At 42.5% G+C, this 15,203-nt stretch overlaps 1 protein-coding gene across 4 annotated transcripts in view; it reads left to right on the top strand.

Moving 5' to 3' along the window:
- The window catches only part of RBM47 (RNA binding motif protein 47), a 157,595-nt gene extending 143,764 nt beyond the window's left edge, over positions 1–13,831 (top strand). For 2 of the 4 annotated variants that reach the window (XM_087434225.1, XM_087434228.1), the window contains 4 exons: positions 2,054–3,213; positions 4,046–4,252; positions 6,823–7,022; positions 11,080–13,831. In XM_087434225.1, coding sequence (XP_087290351.1) covers positions 2,085–3,213; positions 4,046–4,252; positions 6,823–7,022; positions 11,080–11,319 — 1,776 coding nt within the window. In that variant the 5' untranslated portion in view covers positions 2,054–2,084 and the 3' untranslated portion in view covers positions 11,320–13,831. The remainder of the gene's footprint in view (positions 1–2,053; positions 3,214–4,045; positions 4,253–6,822; positions 7,023–11,079) is intronic. The other 2 variants (XM_087434226.1, XM_087434227.1) reach the window with 2 other exon arrangements.
- The last annotated feature ends 1,372 nt before the right edge of the window (positions 13,832–15,203 follow it).

Genomic DNA, 15,203 nt, shown 5'->3' with positions numbered 1-15,203 from the left:
GAAGTTTTACCCAGAAGTTTGGATGAAAGATAATAATAACTGACATTTCTTGAGCATTTACAAAGTTCTAGGCACAGTTCAAAGAGCTTTGTATGTATTAACTCACTCCACTAAACTTAATACTATCACCATCATTCCCATTTTATAGATAAAGGAAACTGAGGCATGGAGCAGTTCAGTATCCTTGCTCCAGGTCGAACAATTAGGATGTGTTAGAGCTAGGATCACATACAACCATGCAGTCTGGCTCAGAGCCCACACATTTCCCCACTTAACTGAACTGCCTCTTGCTGTTAACAGCAAATGAACCAGAGAAGTACTGATTTGGCCAACTGGCAAGTAAGATTTCTGTTGTGTGCTATAATTTGTTTTGGTTTTTTTTTTCTTTAGATAATCAAACTCACCTTAATTACCCTTGAAATTTCCCTTAGTATTCTTGCATACAATTCCTAGTGGTAAATTTTTTCAAAATAAATGATGCTCCAGGTTCTAGTTGAATGTTGAAACCTTGTGCAGCCATTAAAAATTATGTTTTTGCAGAGTTTTAAGAACATGGAGGAGTGCTTATGAAATGAAGCACAACAGGATGTAAGTTTGTTGGAAGCAAGTTCCACCCCTCCTCCCCAAAAAGACCTATTTAAAAAAAAGATGGGAGAGTTTAATTATGGCTCTCACTGTGTAGAATTAGGAATGATTTCTTTTCTTATTTTTCTTAATTTTCCATAGAATTTACTTGAATACTTTTATAGTCCAAAAAATGAAATAATCTTCATTTTTTAAAAGGCCAATCAGAGCATTTCTTTACAAAAGCACAGTATGAAGCTACTATGATAATCTTAGTGTATAATTTAAAATCACTTCCACAGAGCTCTGGCTGTATGAGTGAAGGCGATATGGTGTAGACCTGCTCTGTGATATGTGGCTATTTAATTTTAAGTTAAAGTTAAATAAAATGAAAAACTCAGTGCATCAGTCACACTAGCCCCGTTTCATATGCTCAGTAGCCACATGTGGCTGGTGACAGCTTTTCCACCATCACAGAAAGTTCTATTGCACAGCACTTGTTTAGTAGAAAGAACACGGAATCTGGAGCCAGATGACTTGGAATCAAGTCCTGATACGAGCTGATAGTTGCTGTGTGAAATGGGCAATTTACTCTACCTCTCTGAGCCTGTTTCCCCATAAACATATTGGGACTAATGAATATCACTTACTATGTTAAGGAGATTAGGAAGATCAAATAAGATAATGCACTTGACAGTTCTCCGAAAACTACAGTATGGTTTACCAGGTAATTGCTGCTTCACAAGTCCCCCAGTTTGAACTTAATCTGCCTCTTTGTGGACTGATTCCAAATCCATGAATGGTTCATACCAAGAATTTGACTGAATGACACCACAAAAATCAGACTTACCAGCGCTTACCACAGTTCCTAGGCGTAGTCCTCGGCAAGGGTCGATATTCCATTTCTTCCTGGTAGAAAGCTTCAGCGCACAGCTTTATTATCTATCTTGTATAATAACACCTCCTCAAAGTTTTCCTTAGCAATGTAAATACACTGCTCTATTTCCATGCCTAAATGAAAAAGACTCTTAAAAAAGAAAGAGGCTTTGTCTGCCAAAGGGATAAATGGGGTAAAATGCTATAACTAAAAGGACATCATCTGAGTTGACAGTGCAGGAACTAGGCAAAAGATGTTGCCATTTGCTGCAAGAACGTGAGGTTTTCACTAACAATTACAGCAGGTTCTCGAGGCTTCAAAGCTGTTCGGGTACTGATTAAGCGGAAGCACTTGCTCATTCTGATTTTTTTTTTCCCGAGTCACTTCTGGGTTTTCCTGCAAAACCTAATTTAGACTATTTTAGAGCTGCTGCATTTCCAGAGCGGTCTCCGTCTTATTTCTCATTTGACCACCTGATGGTTAAGTGCCAGTCTTGTATGTCTTTAAAAAGAAGGGGGGCTAAAAAGAAGGGGGGGCGGGGCAAAGGGGCAGTAAAGTTCTGGCTCAACTCGGTGCAGATTCCACACTCACTTTTCCTTCTGCCTCCCCCAGGTTTCCGCCAGCCGTGGATGCCTTTGACATTATGACCGCAGAGGATTCCACTGCAGCCATGAGCAGCGACTCCGCCGCCGCGTCCTCGGCCAAGGCGCCCGAGGGCGTGGCCGGCGCGCCCAACGAGGCGGCGCTGCTGGCGCTGCTGGAGCGCACGGGCTACAACATGGTGCAGGAGAACGGGCAGCGCAAGTACGGCGGCCCGCCGCCCGGCTGGGAGGGCCCGCACCCGCAGCGCGGCTGCGAGGTCTTCGTGGGCAAGATCCCGCGCGACGTGTACGAGGACGAGCTGGTGCCCGTGTTCGAGGCGGTGGGCCGCATCTACGAGCTGCGCCTCATGATGGACTTCGACGGCAAGAACCGCGGCTACGCCTTCGTCATGTACTGCCACAAAAACGAGGCCAAGCGCGCCGTGCGCGAGCTCAACAACTACGAGATCCGCCCGGGCCGCCTGCTGGGGGTGTGCTGCAGCGTGGACAACTGCCGCCTCTTCATCGGAGGCATCCCCAAGATGAAGAAGCGCGAGGAGATCCTGGAGGAGATCGCCAAGGTCACCGAAGGCGTGCTCGACGTGATCGTCTACGCCAGCGCTGCCGACAAGATGAAGAACCGCGGCTTCGCCTTCGTGGAGTACGAGAGCCACCGCGCCGCCGCCATGGCGCGCCGCAAGCTCATGCCTGGCCGCATCCAGCTGTGGGGCCACCAGATCGCCGTGGACTGGGCCGAGCCCGAGATCGACGTGGACGAGGACGTGATGGAGACCGTGAAGATCCTCTACGTGAGGAACCTCATGATCGAGACCACCGAGGACACGATCAAGAAGAGCTTCGGCCAGTTCAACCCGGGCTGCGTGGAGCGCGTCAAGAAGATCCGCGACTACGCCTTCGTGCACTTCACCAGCCGCGAGGACGCCGTGCACGCCATGAACAACCTCAACGGCACCGAGCTGGAGGGCTCGTGCCTCGAGGTGACGCTGGCCAAGCCCGTGGACAAGGAGCAGTATTCCCGCTACCAGAAGGCGGCCAAGGGCGGTGGCTTAGCCGAGGCGGCGGCGGTGCAGCAGCCCAGCTACGTGTACTCCTGCGACCCCTACACACTGGCCTACTACGGCTACCCCTACAACGCGCTCATCGGGCCCAACAGGGACTACTTCGTGAAAGGTTAGCGGGGCCTATTCTCTTGGGGAGGCCCCCAGAGCTGCGCCTACCAGGCGGGTGGCATCAGGGGTGTTGTGGCTGTAATTTACGGAGGTGGTGGACCTCGACCCCCCTACCTACCCTCGTTTGGGTGTCGGTTCTGGGTTCTTTTCTTTGCTGGCACTTAAGGTATTCACTTCTATAGCACTGAGGGAAATGCCGATCGTTCCTATGTCTGGAGTGAGCGGCATTGCAAGCTCTTCTTGCATACTGCCTTTCCAGGGCCTAGCCAGTTTGGGGCTAGTCTGCCAGTCTCGAGATACATAGGTTAAAACCTGCTTGTGAAATTAAATCTTTAGAATGTTGGGCAGTAGGAGGCACAATGTGTTTTTTTAAATCATTGGCTAGGGTATAATGCAACCGTGCATTACACTGGGACAGAAAATACCTAGGTACTGGGTCCTGCTCTCTGATTAACTGGCTCTGTGACTTTAGTTAGTCCCTTTAACCTGCCTAGGCCTGTTTTCTCACGCATAAAATGAGGAAGGTGAACCAGCAGATTCTCTTCCAGATGTAGCTTTTTTCAGTCTGTGAACTTTTTTTTTTATTAAAGTTGCAATTGCAATTGCAGTCACCCTGCAAGTTCATCTCTTGCATTAAGCAGACATACTTAGGATGCGAATCTAGGCTGGAGTAGAATGTTCGAAGCGTCTTACCAGCTCACTGAAGAGCAAGGGTGTAGCCACCTGCGACTTAGACTCAGGGCAAACACCTAAATGCCAAGAACCTGAGTTACGGTCCACCTCCTGTACTGTCACTGTTGGTTGCTCATCATTTTTTGTGTTGTTATCATAAGCAGGCAGCATAAGAGGCCGGGGTCGAGGTGCAGCTGGCAACAGAGCTCCAGGGCCCAGGGGTTCCTACCTCGGGGGATATTCTGCTGGCCGTGGTATATATAGCCGATATCATGAAGGGAAAGGAAAGCAGCAAGAAAAAGGATATGAACTTGTACCAAATTTGGAAATCTCTGCCGTCAATCCAGTTGCCATTAAACCTGGTACAGGTCAGTATAAACCAGAGTCAGAATGCATCCATTCAGCCAAAACCCCAACTCTCTCTTTGAAATGACCCAAAGCCTTCCTCGGGCTCTTGCATCTGCACATCAGTTCCTCTTCTCATAGGCAGCCAGAGGTTAGGCAAAGAATGTGGCTTCCTGGGCTTTCTTATCTGGAACTTAAGCGGATGATCTAGCTCTGACCACATTCAAGTCGAACTTTCTGTCAGTGGGTTTTTCAAATGGATGTCACCAGTTGGTTAGGCTTTTTCTCAATTTGTGACAGAGTAGGCAGAGTTGGGAGGGGGTGGGGGCAGAGGGAAATGGAAGAATATGAGGCTCTTCTCAATCTTCTACCAGCTGTCTTTTCCTTACTCCTATTTCTACCCCAGCCATCAGAAGCCAGAGGGTGCAGCTTATTGCCGGTTCTGAGAGTTGATGGGAAGGGTAGAAAATCCCCCTTTGGGAGCAAATAGCACTATTTGTCCCTTGTCATGGTCTTAACAGACCAGAACGCCTGGGAATAAGACAGCGGTGAAAGTTTTTGCAGCTGCTAATTCCCTGGATTCTAATTCCCAGCAGTCCTTTTCTCCTGTTGCTGGATTGGTGGTTTATGGCTAGGGGTGCTCAAGTAATTCCAACCGGGGACCTTGAACTTTGCTTTCCTCCAGGCACCACAAACCAGTTTGCCAATGTTGTCATTGCCCATTGGTCGGCTCATGTGAGACAGGTCTTCTTTCTGATCCTAACCTGTAAGGAACTTTGTTTAACCCCATTGTGTGAGCATAGCACACACCACACAAGCATCCGCACACATGGAAAATTCAGTTGTGGGTAATGGGAGGGATCCTCCTCCAGACCGCTTCCTCGGGTCACAGTGGGTAGATTGAAGAGCTCTTTGAGAGAATCTTCACTTCGAAGCTCAGCTGCTCTGATTTTCTTCTGGTTGAGGATTGTACCTTCCCCTGCTAAAGCAGAGTCAAGGAATCTGTGCTTTGGGGGCATAGGTTTGCATTGGCCACATAGGACTTAAAAAGTGTTTTCCCAGTAGAGCTTCCTTTTGAAGTAATCCAATGGTAATTTTTTTTGCCTGTGAAAAAGTTCTGCAGTTAAGTGACTCCTTAGACTGGATTTCCCTATAAATGCCATCGACGCTGTAAGCAGTGTAAAACTGATCCCATATTTTTCTGTAATTCCATAAAGCAGAGCCTGGATACAAGTAGGAGTTGTCACTTGTACTTGTTGGGAAGGTGACTCCTATTGGCAAGTTGCAGGAGCTTTATTTAATTAGAGAAAAGAACTCTTCAACAGTCTTTAAGTGTATAGTTGTGTCTTGGCGCCTGGGGTAGAAATTCCTGTGGACTGATAGCCTGAACAATCCAGAAGTTACTTAGTACTACCCCAAAGTAGCTTAAACTCATAACCCTCTCTGGGCCCCATCCTCTTGGCCTCTATTCTGATTCATCCAGAAAATTAGAACTTTGTATTTTAGGGGAAGCACCAGGGCAGGGGTGAAGGATCTGGGCACAAGCCCGTATGGTTGGAAAGGCAAGTAAAAGAGTTGGTTCAGGTTTTAGGTATGTATATGTTATTGACTGGCTGTACCATTGTTTAGCCCACAGTCATTTGTCTCTTTATATCAAGTCAGCTTTTATTAGAATAAATATACCTACAGTTGGAGAAACAACATAAACGAAGGGATACTTTGTGTATGCATTTCATATTCTTGCTTATCATTTCAACACACACTCACACAAACTCCCTCAAATCAGGTTTGGTATTTTTTCCTTTTTACCTCTATCATACATTGACGTTGAATAACTGCTATCTGTTTGAGTCTCTGGTTGAAATGAGTGCTTTGGATTTTACTCACAGAAACGTATCTTGAATTGACAGGTCTCATCAAAAATGCAGTCACTTTACTGCTGCACAATGAGTGGACATTAGAAAATTAGGGAATTTTCCATTTCTTGTTATGTATTTTTCCTTGAATCAGAATGTTGAAATCTGAAATACAGGGTGGGGGAGATGTACACAGACCTCTGAGTTCTCAGAGTGAAGCTTTCAACAGCATCTGCTTCTTAAAATGCGGTGAAAGTGAAAAGTGCAGTGGGTCTGTCGTGAGGGAGGTGAGTGAACAGGAACAGGCAGGCTCGCTCTCACGCTGGTTGCGCCTCAAGCCTCTGATCTCCTTATTCTGAGCCTGTTTTCTCAGAGTTAGAAGGCTCTTTCTTGCTCTGGAGGACATCAAGACTAGGAGTCAAAATGAGATTTTTCCGTAGAGGCAGTGGGAAATGTTGGTGCAGAAACCTAACTTTAGACCTTCCTTCCATGATGGTCTATTGGGAGACTCCATCCATACTTACGTGGTTCCTTTGAAAAGACAAGCAGAGGGAGTACCTGCCACTTCTCTCTCTTCCTCTTGGCTAGCACCTCGTTACCTGTACTGAGAGAGCGTTAGTTAGCAGAGAGAGGCCCAGCTGCTCACCTTGTTTTTAAAAATATCATTGAGAAAGTGATGAAGCTTCCTCAGTGACTGAAAGTGATTGACCTGTGTTTCCCTCTTTCTTCTCTTGCAGTGGCCATCCCTGCCATTGGAGCCCAGTATTCCATGTTTCAGGCAGCTCCAGCTCCTAAAATGATTGAAGATGGCAAAATCCACACCGTGGAACACATGATCAGCCCCATCGCCGTGCAGCCAGACCCAGCCAGCGCTGCTGTGGCTGCCGCCGCCGCCGCCGCTGTCATCCCTGCTGTGTCAACGCCGCCACCTTTCCAGGTAGAGTTCTTGCTGCAGTCATCGTAATTTGCGTGAGGCCTCTCCATCATGGATTCATTTAATATTCAGCAGGAGAATTTACTGTGTGCCTAGCTCTCTGTTAGAACTATGGGGTTGGGTGACAGAAAAAATTCTTAATGTAAATCATGACAGGACAGACAAATTTAAAATAATAATTGTGCTACCCTGATAGTCTCACGGTATTAAACATGGGAAGCAATATGCAAAACTGACATGTATAATTTCTCACAGCGTCATAATATTGTACAGACTTTTTTTAAAAATGACATTGGATAATTTTTAACTCATGTTCTTATTGTCACATTTTCACATTCCAAACTGAAGTTCAATGAAGATTTTTTTTAAAGTTCTCTGTCTCTGTATGTGTGTGTATGAATATATATATATGTATATATATACATATATGTATGTGTGTGCATGTAGAGAAAGAAATATCTGTAGAGCTATAGATATATGAAACTTTACAAAATCTGCCCTTAATCCTCTCCTTCAACCGTATTTAACTATTCCCGTATCTCTTCCCAATCCAGTCTTAACCATTCCAGCCTCCTTCCCAAATTAGTCATAGTGTTCTCTTATCTATGGTTTCTTCAGTCTCATCTCGTCTATGGAATCTTTCCCATCCACCTAGCCTTGGAAATCATCTCTCCTGTACTTCTCGTTACCTACATTATTACTTGGCATATGACTGCCAATATGTTCTGTCTCCCCAATTAAAATAAAGCTCCTCCAGACCAAGAGCTGTATCTTATATTTCTTTGTATCTTCAGTGCATAGCACACAGGGAATACCTATAAATATGTCATTCATCCAAACAGAAAAAAGCTATTCTTTGTGAGGCAGTGAATCTCAAATACCTCATCAATCAACAAGCACAAATCTTTTTATCTAGTTGGATAAGAATTAGCCAGGGTATGTGTTTAAAAAACAGATTCTTAGACTCAAACCCCGGAAGATTCCAATTCAGCAGAACTAGGCTGGAGTTCTAGAATCCATATTTTCTACAAGCTCCTCAGTGATGCTGAAACAGAGCCAGGCTTGTGGACCACCGCAGTAGGGTGCTGTTTACTTGCTTTTGCCCACTCTGCGCACCAGTCTTGACGCATTATTCAGAAAGCGTCACGCTGGTTGCAGTTTATTCATCTATCAATACGTCATCAAGGATTCTTTCACTCAGGACTTCCTAAAGCCAAAAAAAGGGAATAGGTTGTAAATGACTTCACACTGTAGAATGACAGCTAAGTGTAGTTATTACTTGTGGACTGACTATAAATATCTACAGTAACCTATATCAAGACTTAGTAGAATTCTGGAAATAATTTCTCATTCCTCTTTATTAAGAAACTCATTAACTTTTGTCTTTGGTGTGTAGTGTCGGTTCTGGTCAGGTCCAAATTCCAGGCCTCGTAATCATGTTCTGGATCGCAAACTGTTTCTATCTTACACGAGTCTGCGCTGGATATGCCATCTGGGTCTTTATTTGAAGTCTTTGCTTATGAATTTGTTCAGTGTACAATCATTATCAGTTGATTCCTGTGGAAATTTTTTCCCTCCTTTAATATATCCTGCAGAATGCCTTGAGCTACTTAACTTTTAACCTGAGAATGACTTCTTTGAGTGTGTGTGGCCTTGGAGCTCTCCCTCAAGTCTAAGTACTCTGTGTCCTGCCTCTGAGTTCTTTGGCCTGGGTTCTCTGATACGTTCAGTCCTCCACCTCCTCTGTAGTCTCTGCCAGATTGCAGCAGAGGAAGGAGAATGTTAAGCACTACTGGTTGGTGAATAGAACACCTTTCTGAGTGGAGCCACCCTGGAAATCAGTTCCCAGCATGGCTTCCAGAACCTTCCTGTGAAACACCTTTGTTTATCCTTCTCTGTCTTGCAGGTGCTCAGGGATGTTCCTATTTGGCCATTTTATATCCAAAATTTCATATAGCCTTTACAAGTAATAAAAAAATGTTTGCTGGTATAGATAATCACTTTTTTATATTGATTTCTCGAAGTGTTTTCAATCTTCACAACAAATCTGTGGTATAGGTAGAGAAGGGTAACATTCCTCTTTGAAAGGAGAGAAAACTGAGGTCTTTTTCTCTCTCCCTCCCCCAACTTCCCGTGCTCAACCCCACCCCATCTCACCTGCCTGAGCCCAGGTGTTGGGCTGGACTGTAGCACATGGAAAGGTTTCTCTCAGATGTCACCTTCCCTGCAATTTCCTCCCTTGGTGCATTTGTCATTAAATATATGTCCACACATTTGGAAAAGATTGCCGGTGTCTTGCTGTGAACTACAGTCTTCCCAGTTCCGAAGTCTCTCCCTGGTTGCTCTTGAGATATTCATTGTTTCGGTGTTGTAGGAGGCAAGATAACGTAGGGCTAACAGTGCAGGCTTCCAGAGGACACATTCCATTGCTTAAAAGCTGTGTCACCTTGTCCAAGTCATTTAACACATCCGAATCTCTCCATATTATTATAGTGCCAGTTTCATTGGTGGTTGTGATGATTCCATAATGTCATACAAATAAGGCACTTAGTATAGTGCTTAGCAGACCATAATCTCTTGGTTTTATTTATTATCATTAATATAATTATTACAGTCATGGGCTGCATAACAATGTTTTGGTCAACGACAGACCACATATATGACAGTGGGTCCCATAAGATTGTACCTTATGGCCTAGTAGGCTATACCATCTAGGTTTGTGTAAGTATACTCTGTGATGTTCACACAATCACGAAATTGCCTAACGACACATTTCACAGAACATATTCCCATAATTAAGCAACACATGACTATATTTTGGTTACAGTTGAAAAAAATGACTCTTAGATTATGAATTTCCTTTGAACATAATTTTATGATTCTGATTTCTTAAAGGAATGATAATTAATTCCTTTATAAAAATCCAGGAAGAAATAATTTTTTAAATCTAATTCTCCATTTCATATATCTTGAATTGTTTATTTTGAAGATGCGTCAAGACATAGACACTGTAGCAGCATTTACTACAGGGCGTTCTATGGAACATAGAGTGCATCAGATATTTTGTGAAATGTATATTTTATTTTACCAAAAATCCCCTTTTCCATAAAGCAGGTCGCAGAACTAGCTCCATAGCAAACACTTTGTGAAATCCTGAGCCACAGTCTTCCCTCTCTACTCCTATTTGTTCTGAAAACATAGTATGTTACACTTTCAAGTAGAGAGAAGGAGGTGGCAGGGACTTTTACAGAGCCAGTGGTGACATCTACAGTGAGGCAGCTTTAGTTAGCTTGTCTTTCCCCACTTCCTCCTCATGTGGAAACTCCTCCTTATCCTTCAAAACCCAGCTCAAGTGTTGCCACTTCTGAGATGCTTTTTCCCACTCCCCAAATTAGTGGGTTCCTTCTCTAAGCTTCTGGTGTCAATTCTTAGGTGGGAGGTGGTTGAAACCCTCAATCACATTTGCTGAAAATTGTGTATGTTCACGATTTTTTTAGTTCACAGCTTAAGAAGGTGCTGTTTTGGAGATCTGTATGCTTTGTTGCATAACGTTGTCACAGTCTATTCTCCCCTCTGTTTTTGAAACGTCATGTTCCTTCAGTTAAGTATGAGTTGAGGCAGCTAGCCTGTATTTTAGGAAAAATACTTATTTTTACTTACAATGAGATCAACTGAGTAAGGGATAGATTCTCAGCTTCTTTCTCTAGCTCTCTCTGGGGCATATGCTGATTGAGTGGAATGGTGGGTAGAAGATTCCAGAGTATTTAAACTTTCCCTCAGTGGTCCAGTTCTGTCACTTTCACCAGTTGAAATTGAATGAGCCTTGAGGATGCAACTCCACCTTACCTTAATGGCTCTTATCACACTCCCTTAAAATAACTATTTGTTTACCCCTCTACCTCCCCTCCCTGAGAATGGAAACCTTTGTTTTTACATCTTGTACTCCCAACCCCTGGGATTGAGTGAATGAATGGAGTTGTTGAATGAGTGGATGACTAAAGGGGATAAGTACCTACACGCCTACACGCCATCAGTAAGGATTCTTCTTCTCTCTCCTCAGGGCCGCCCAATAACTCCAGTATACACAGTGGCTCCAAACGTTCAGAGAATTCCCACTGCTGGGATCTACGGGGCCGGTTACGTTCCATTTGCTGCTCCAGCCACAGCTACGATTGCCACACTACAGAAGAACGCGGCAGCTGCCGCCGCTGTTTATGGAGGATACGCGGGCTATATACCTCAGGCCTTCCCTGCTGCTGCTATTCAAGTTCCTATTCATGATGTCTACCAGACATACTGAGACAAGAGCACAGACAAACCACAAAGCTACCACTGAAGGAACACTTTACTATTTATGAAGAAAGAACATGTTGGATTAGCACACATATAAAACCTGAAAGTGAAGAATGTTATCAAATATCATACCGAAATATTTTATATACATGAAGTTTTCACTAGTTTTTTAAGACTATTTTCAATTTAGCAGGCCTGTGTTCATACATTTCTAAGAGACTTGCGATGGCTCGTGCCCTAATACCATCTCTTAAAAATTTGTATGCTGTAGTACGTTTGTATAGAGGTTTTTGTTTTTGTATTTTTAAGGATATATTTTCAGTATGAAGGTTATTTTCTTAACTTCTGCACTCCAGAGATTTCTATTTTGTAGTACCTTCAGTAATATATCAAGTATATATTAAAAAGCACACGAGCAGCTAGGGAACTATTTTGAAAAATATATTCAATATTTAAAGATACAAACAGTAGTGCTTTAAAAATACTACATAAAATTTTATTTTAAAAGTTATACTGGAAAGTGCAATTTTAAAATGAGTGAAACCTCTATTTCTGCTGGCATTAAGGGTTGATTGTGTTACCATGTGTTATCCATGATGGTTCTATTTTTTAAAAGAAATTAAACACTCGATCTCTCCTTAAGCCAATATTGAAAAGACTCGTCACTTCTGAGTCCAAACACTGGAAAGGTCTCACCTGCCACCATTAACCTGGGCCTCTGCTCATCCTCTCTGTGTCTTTGCTGTTAAACATGTGTCCTCCCGACTGCCCTATTCATCTCCTCCCCAATCCCCAATCCCACTTCCATGTTTGGCAAGTCTAGGGCAAGTGAATTCCTCTGGATAGAGAAAACATTGATAGCTTTTATACTTCTTCCTGGGTTTTTGTTGGGATTTTTTGTTTTGTTGTGTTTTTTTGTTGTTGTTTTGGTTGGGGAGGTATTTTCAATAGGGATTGTGTGTAAGCACAAGATTTTAATAGTTTGCATAAGACATCTTTGCATAGCTATTTAATTGTCCAATATAAAACTTTAATTCCTTTTCTAATGCTTTTATTTTATTCATTTTTGAAGTATGAGTTTGTAGAAACAGAGAATGTTATTGTAGACAAGACCCTGAAAGACTCTTGTCACAGGAAGTTATCATGTTTCACGCGAAATGTCTGTGATTGTCAGGGGTGTTGGAAATATTAAGTTTATTGAACAGGGCTTCCCTCCATTGCTGTGCACGGGGCAGGTGAACTGAATTGGGGCATGCGCATTCAGGAGGAGAGACCTCCAGGAGTTAAAAGATAGTTTGTAAATATCTCCTAATGCTTGTTTTTAGTTGTTTTATGTTGCAGAAGTTCATGGTGTATAGTTTAATGCAGAGTTAAACCATTTTATTTCAATGTTTTTAAAAAGTTTTGTTTTATTAGGAAGTAAATGTATTGTTGCAGTGTTTTGTGCCTGTTTAAAGGCTTTTGTTTAGCAGAGTGAATGTAAAATACAGTAAAATGTTAAGATTGTCATCTACTTTATGAAATACTCAACTTGGATTTTTTTTTAAAGGTTCTATCAAGGAAGTGAGGTGTGCAATAGGTAGCAAGTACACAGTTGTGTTTTTATGTCATATTAGAGATCCATAAAGTCCACTCACTGAATTTTTGCTAGTGGCTGCTGAATTCTTATTTGTGGATTCATAATAGGATCATGCCTTTAGCAAATATTTTAGTATTCTTTTAAATTTTAAATTAAGAGATTCCCAAATGGCTTTTTCCCCTCTCATTTTAGGGTGGGATGAATTTTTTATATATAAGCAATATTTATTTAACTATTCTGTAAAATTATTGAGTGCCTGCAAAGGCCTTTAAACATTCCTAACATTCCTTTCCATCATTCTTAAATGACATAAAGTAATTGTGCAATGTTCCTGATGGTGTACCCAGCAAGCTGCATCCAAACTCGAATCTGTTGGAATGGGTAATCCAACAAAATGCAATTTGGATCAGATTCTCATCCCTTGACTTTGTGTGAAAGAAGTACTCTCCTTCCAGTGTAGGATTGTCACAGGGGTTCACTGGATGAGACTCTGACCCAGCGGTCTTACTGTATTTTACATGTGCCTGTAAATTATTTGCAAAAAAAAAAAAAAAAGTAATAAAAAGAAAAGAAAAAAAATGGTATCTTAACATGGCAATTACCAAACTACCTTAAAAACAGATTTTGGTGACATAGCCAGTTAGGTATCAGTGAGCCTTCTATCTTTGGTCTGTCTGTCCCTGTTTCACACCATTTCACATACACTACTGAGGTGAGTTTATAACTTGAAATGTGAACTTTTTTTTTTTAGGGTTAAGAACAAAGTATGTAAACTTTAAAAAGAAAAAAGCTTTAGAGTTCTGTTTTCAAACAGGCTAGCAGTTTAGTTGTTACCTTTAGTTGCTTTGTGTTGGAAACGCTTTTAAATTTATTTAGATCTTTCTCCATTTACAATACATTCTTTGGATGTATGTAGTAAATAAAGCTCTCTTTAAAGCAATTTCAAGACCTTATTTTAAATTGTGTTTTATTTATACTGATTTTTTTTTTTCCTAACAAAATTAGAAAAACCCTTACAGCATAGAAGGAATCAGCCAATTCAATATTTTCAGCTGGAGAAACCAGCAAGTTGCTGTCATGTCTTTGGTTTGGAATTACCATTGAAGATGGGATGCATAGTAAAAACTGAATTTTCAGTATGCTCAAACTCGATGTTGAAGGTTGAACACAAAGACCTTCAGCATCTGGATCAGAATAGGATGTGGTAGAGCCTGCCACTGCTCACAGTACTGAAGTTTGTTTATGATCCCAAGGGTTTTACACTCAGAACTCTAAATGGAGGCCAGTGATGTGACACTGAGTTGTCTGGTGGTCTCGTGAAAGTGCTGGGGTGACCTGAATGAATGTCAGTCACTGCATTGGAAACCAAAGCCGCCTGTTTCTCCTTTTCATAGTGCACAACAAGGTTAGCAGAACACTTCCTTCATTTTCTCTAGAGATTGTCACTAATTGCAGACGGTATCCATCAGCAAAGCCAGTCAAATGATTCAAGGGAAAATGACGCATTGTCAGTGGAATTACTTCTAAAAATTGCCTCATGTGGCTTTGTTGTTGACTAAAATTAAGAAATTTACCTTCTTAGTCTTAAGCAGCCTGGGTTATGGCATCCCAACCCACATTTCTTAGAATATTAACTTCCTGCTTTCTCTTAGAAAGATAAAGGCCTGGGCCGGCCCTGTGGCTTAGTGGTTAAGTGCGCACGCTCTGCTGCTGGCGGCCCGGGTTCAGATCCCGGGCGCGCACCGACGCACCGCTTCTTCGGCCATGCTGAGGCTGCATCCCACATACAGCAACTAGATGGATGTGCAGCTGTGACATACAACTATCTACTGGGGCTTTGGGGGGAAAAATAAATAAATAAAATTAAAAAAAAAAAAAGATAAAGTCCTTTTTAGAGGCAAAAGAGGCCGGGAAACTTCCCGTGGTGACAGAAAATTAGGCAATATTTTCAAGGGCAACAAGATCTGCTGATTCCTTCTTGTTCTAGGAGAAAAGTACAGATGCCCTTCAAGTTGCAGAATCACAGATTTTGACTGATCTTGTTACAAAAAAAATTAACAATCACACAAAATGTGTATTACACCTCTACTAGGTGCCAGGCTTTGACGTAGGTGCTGCGGCAGCTACAGCATGAACAAAACCAACAAAATCTTGCACCTGTAAAGGTTAGAGTCCAGTGGGAGAACACAGACAAAATGAGCAGGTAAACAGTATGTCGCGTGAGGTTAAATGCTATGGTTATGTGATTTATTAGGCTCTTTGGCTTCCATAATCTCAGATGGACCTCACAATAACTCAGTGAGGTAGACAGG

The sequence above is a fragment of the Ceratotherium simum genome, chromosome 8 (assembly GCF_057802395.1).
Source record: "Ceratotherium simum simum isolate JZ-2026a chromosome 8, ASM5780239v1, whole genome shotgun sequence".
Lineage (NCBI taxonomy): Eukaryota > Metazoa > Chordata > Mammalia > Perissodactyla > Rhinocerotidae > Ceratotherium > Ceratotherium simum.
Note: the sequence above shows the minus strand (reverse complement) of the source record. Positions and strands in the feature narration are given on the sequence as shown.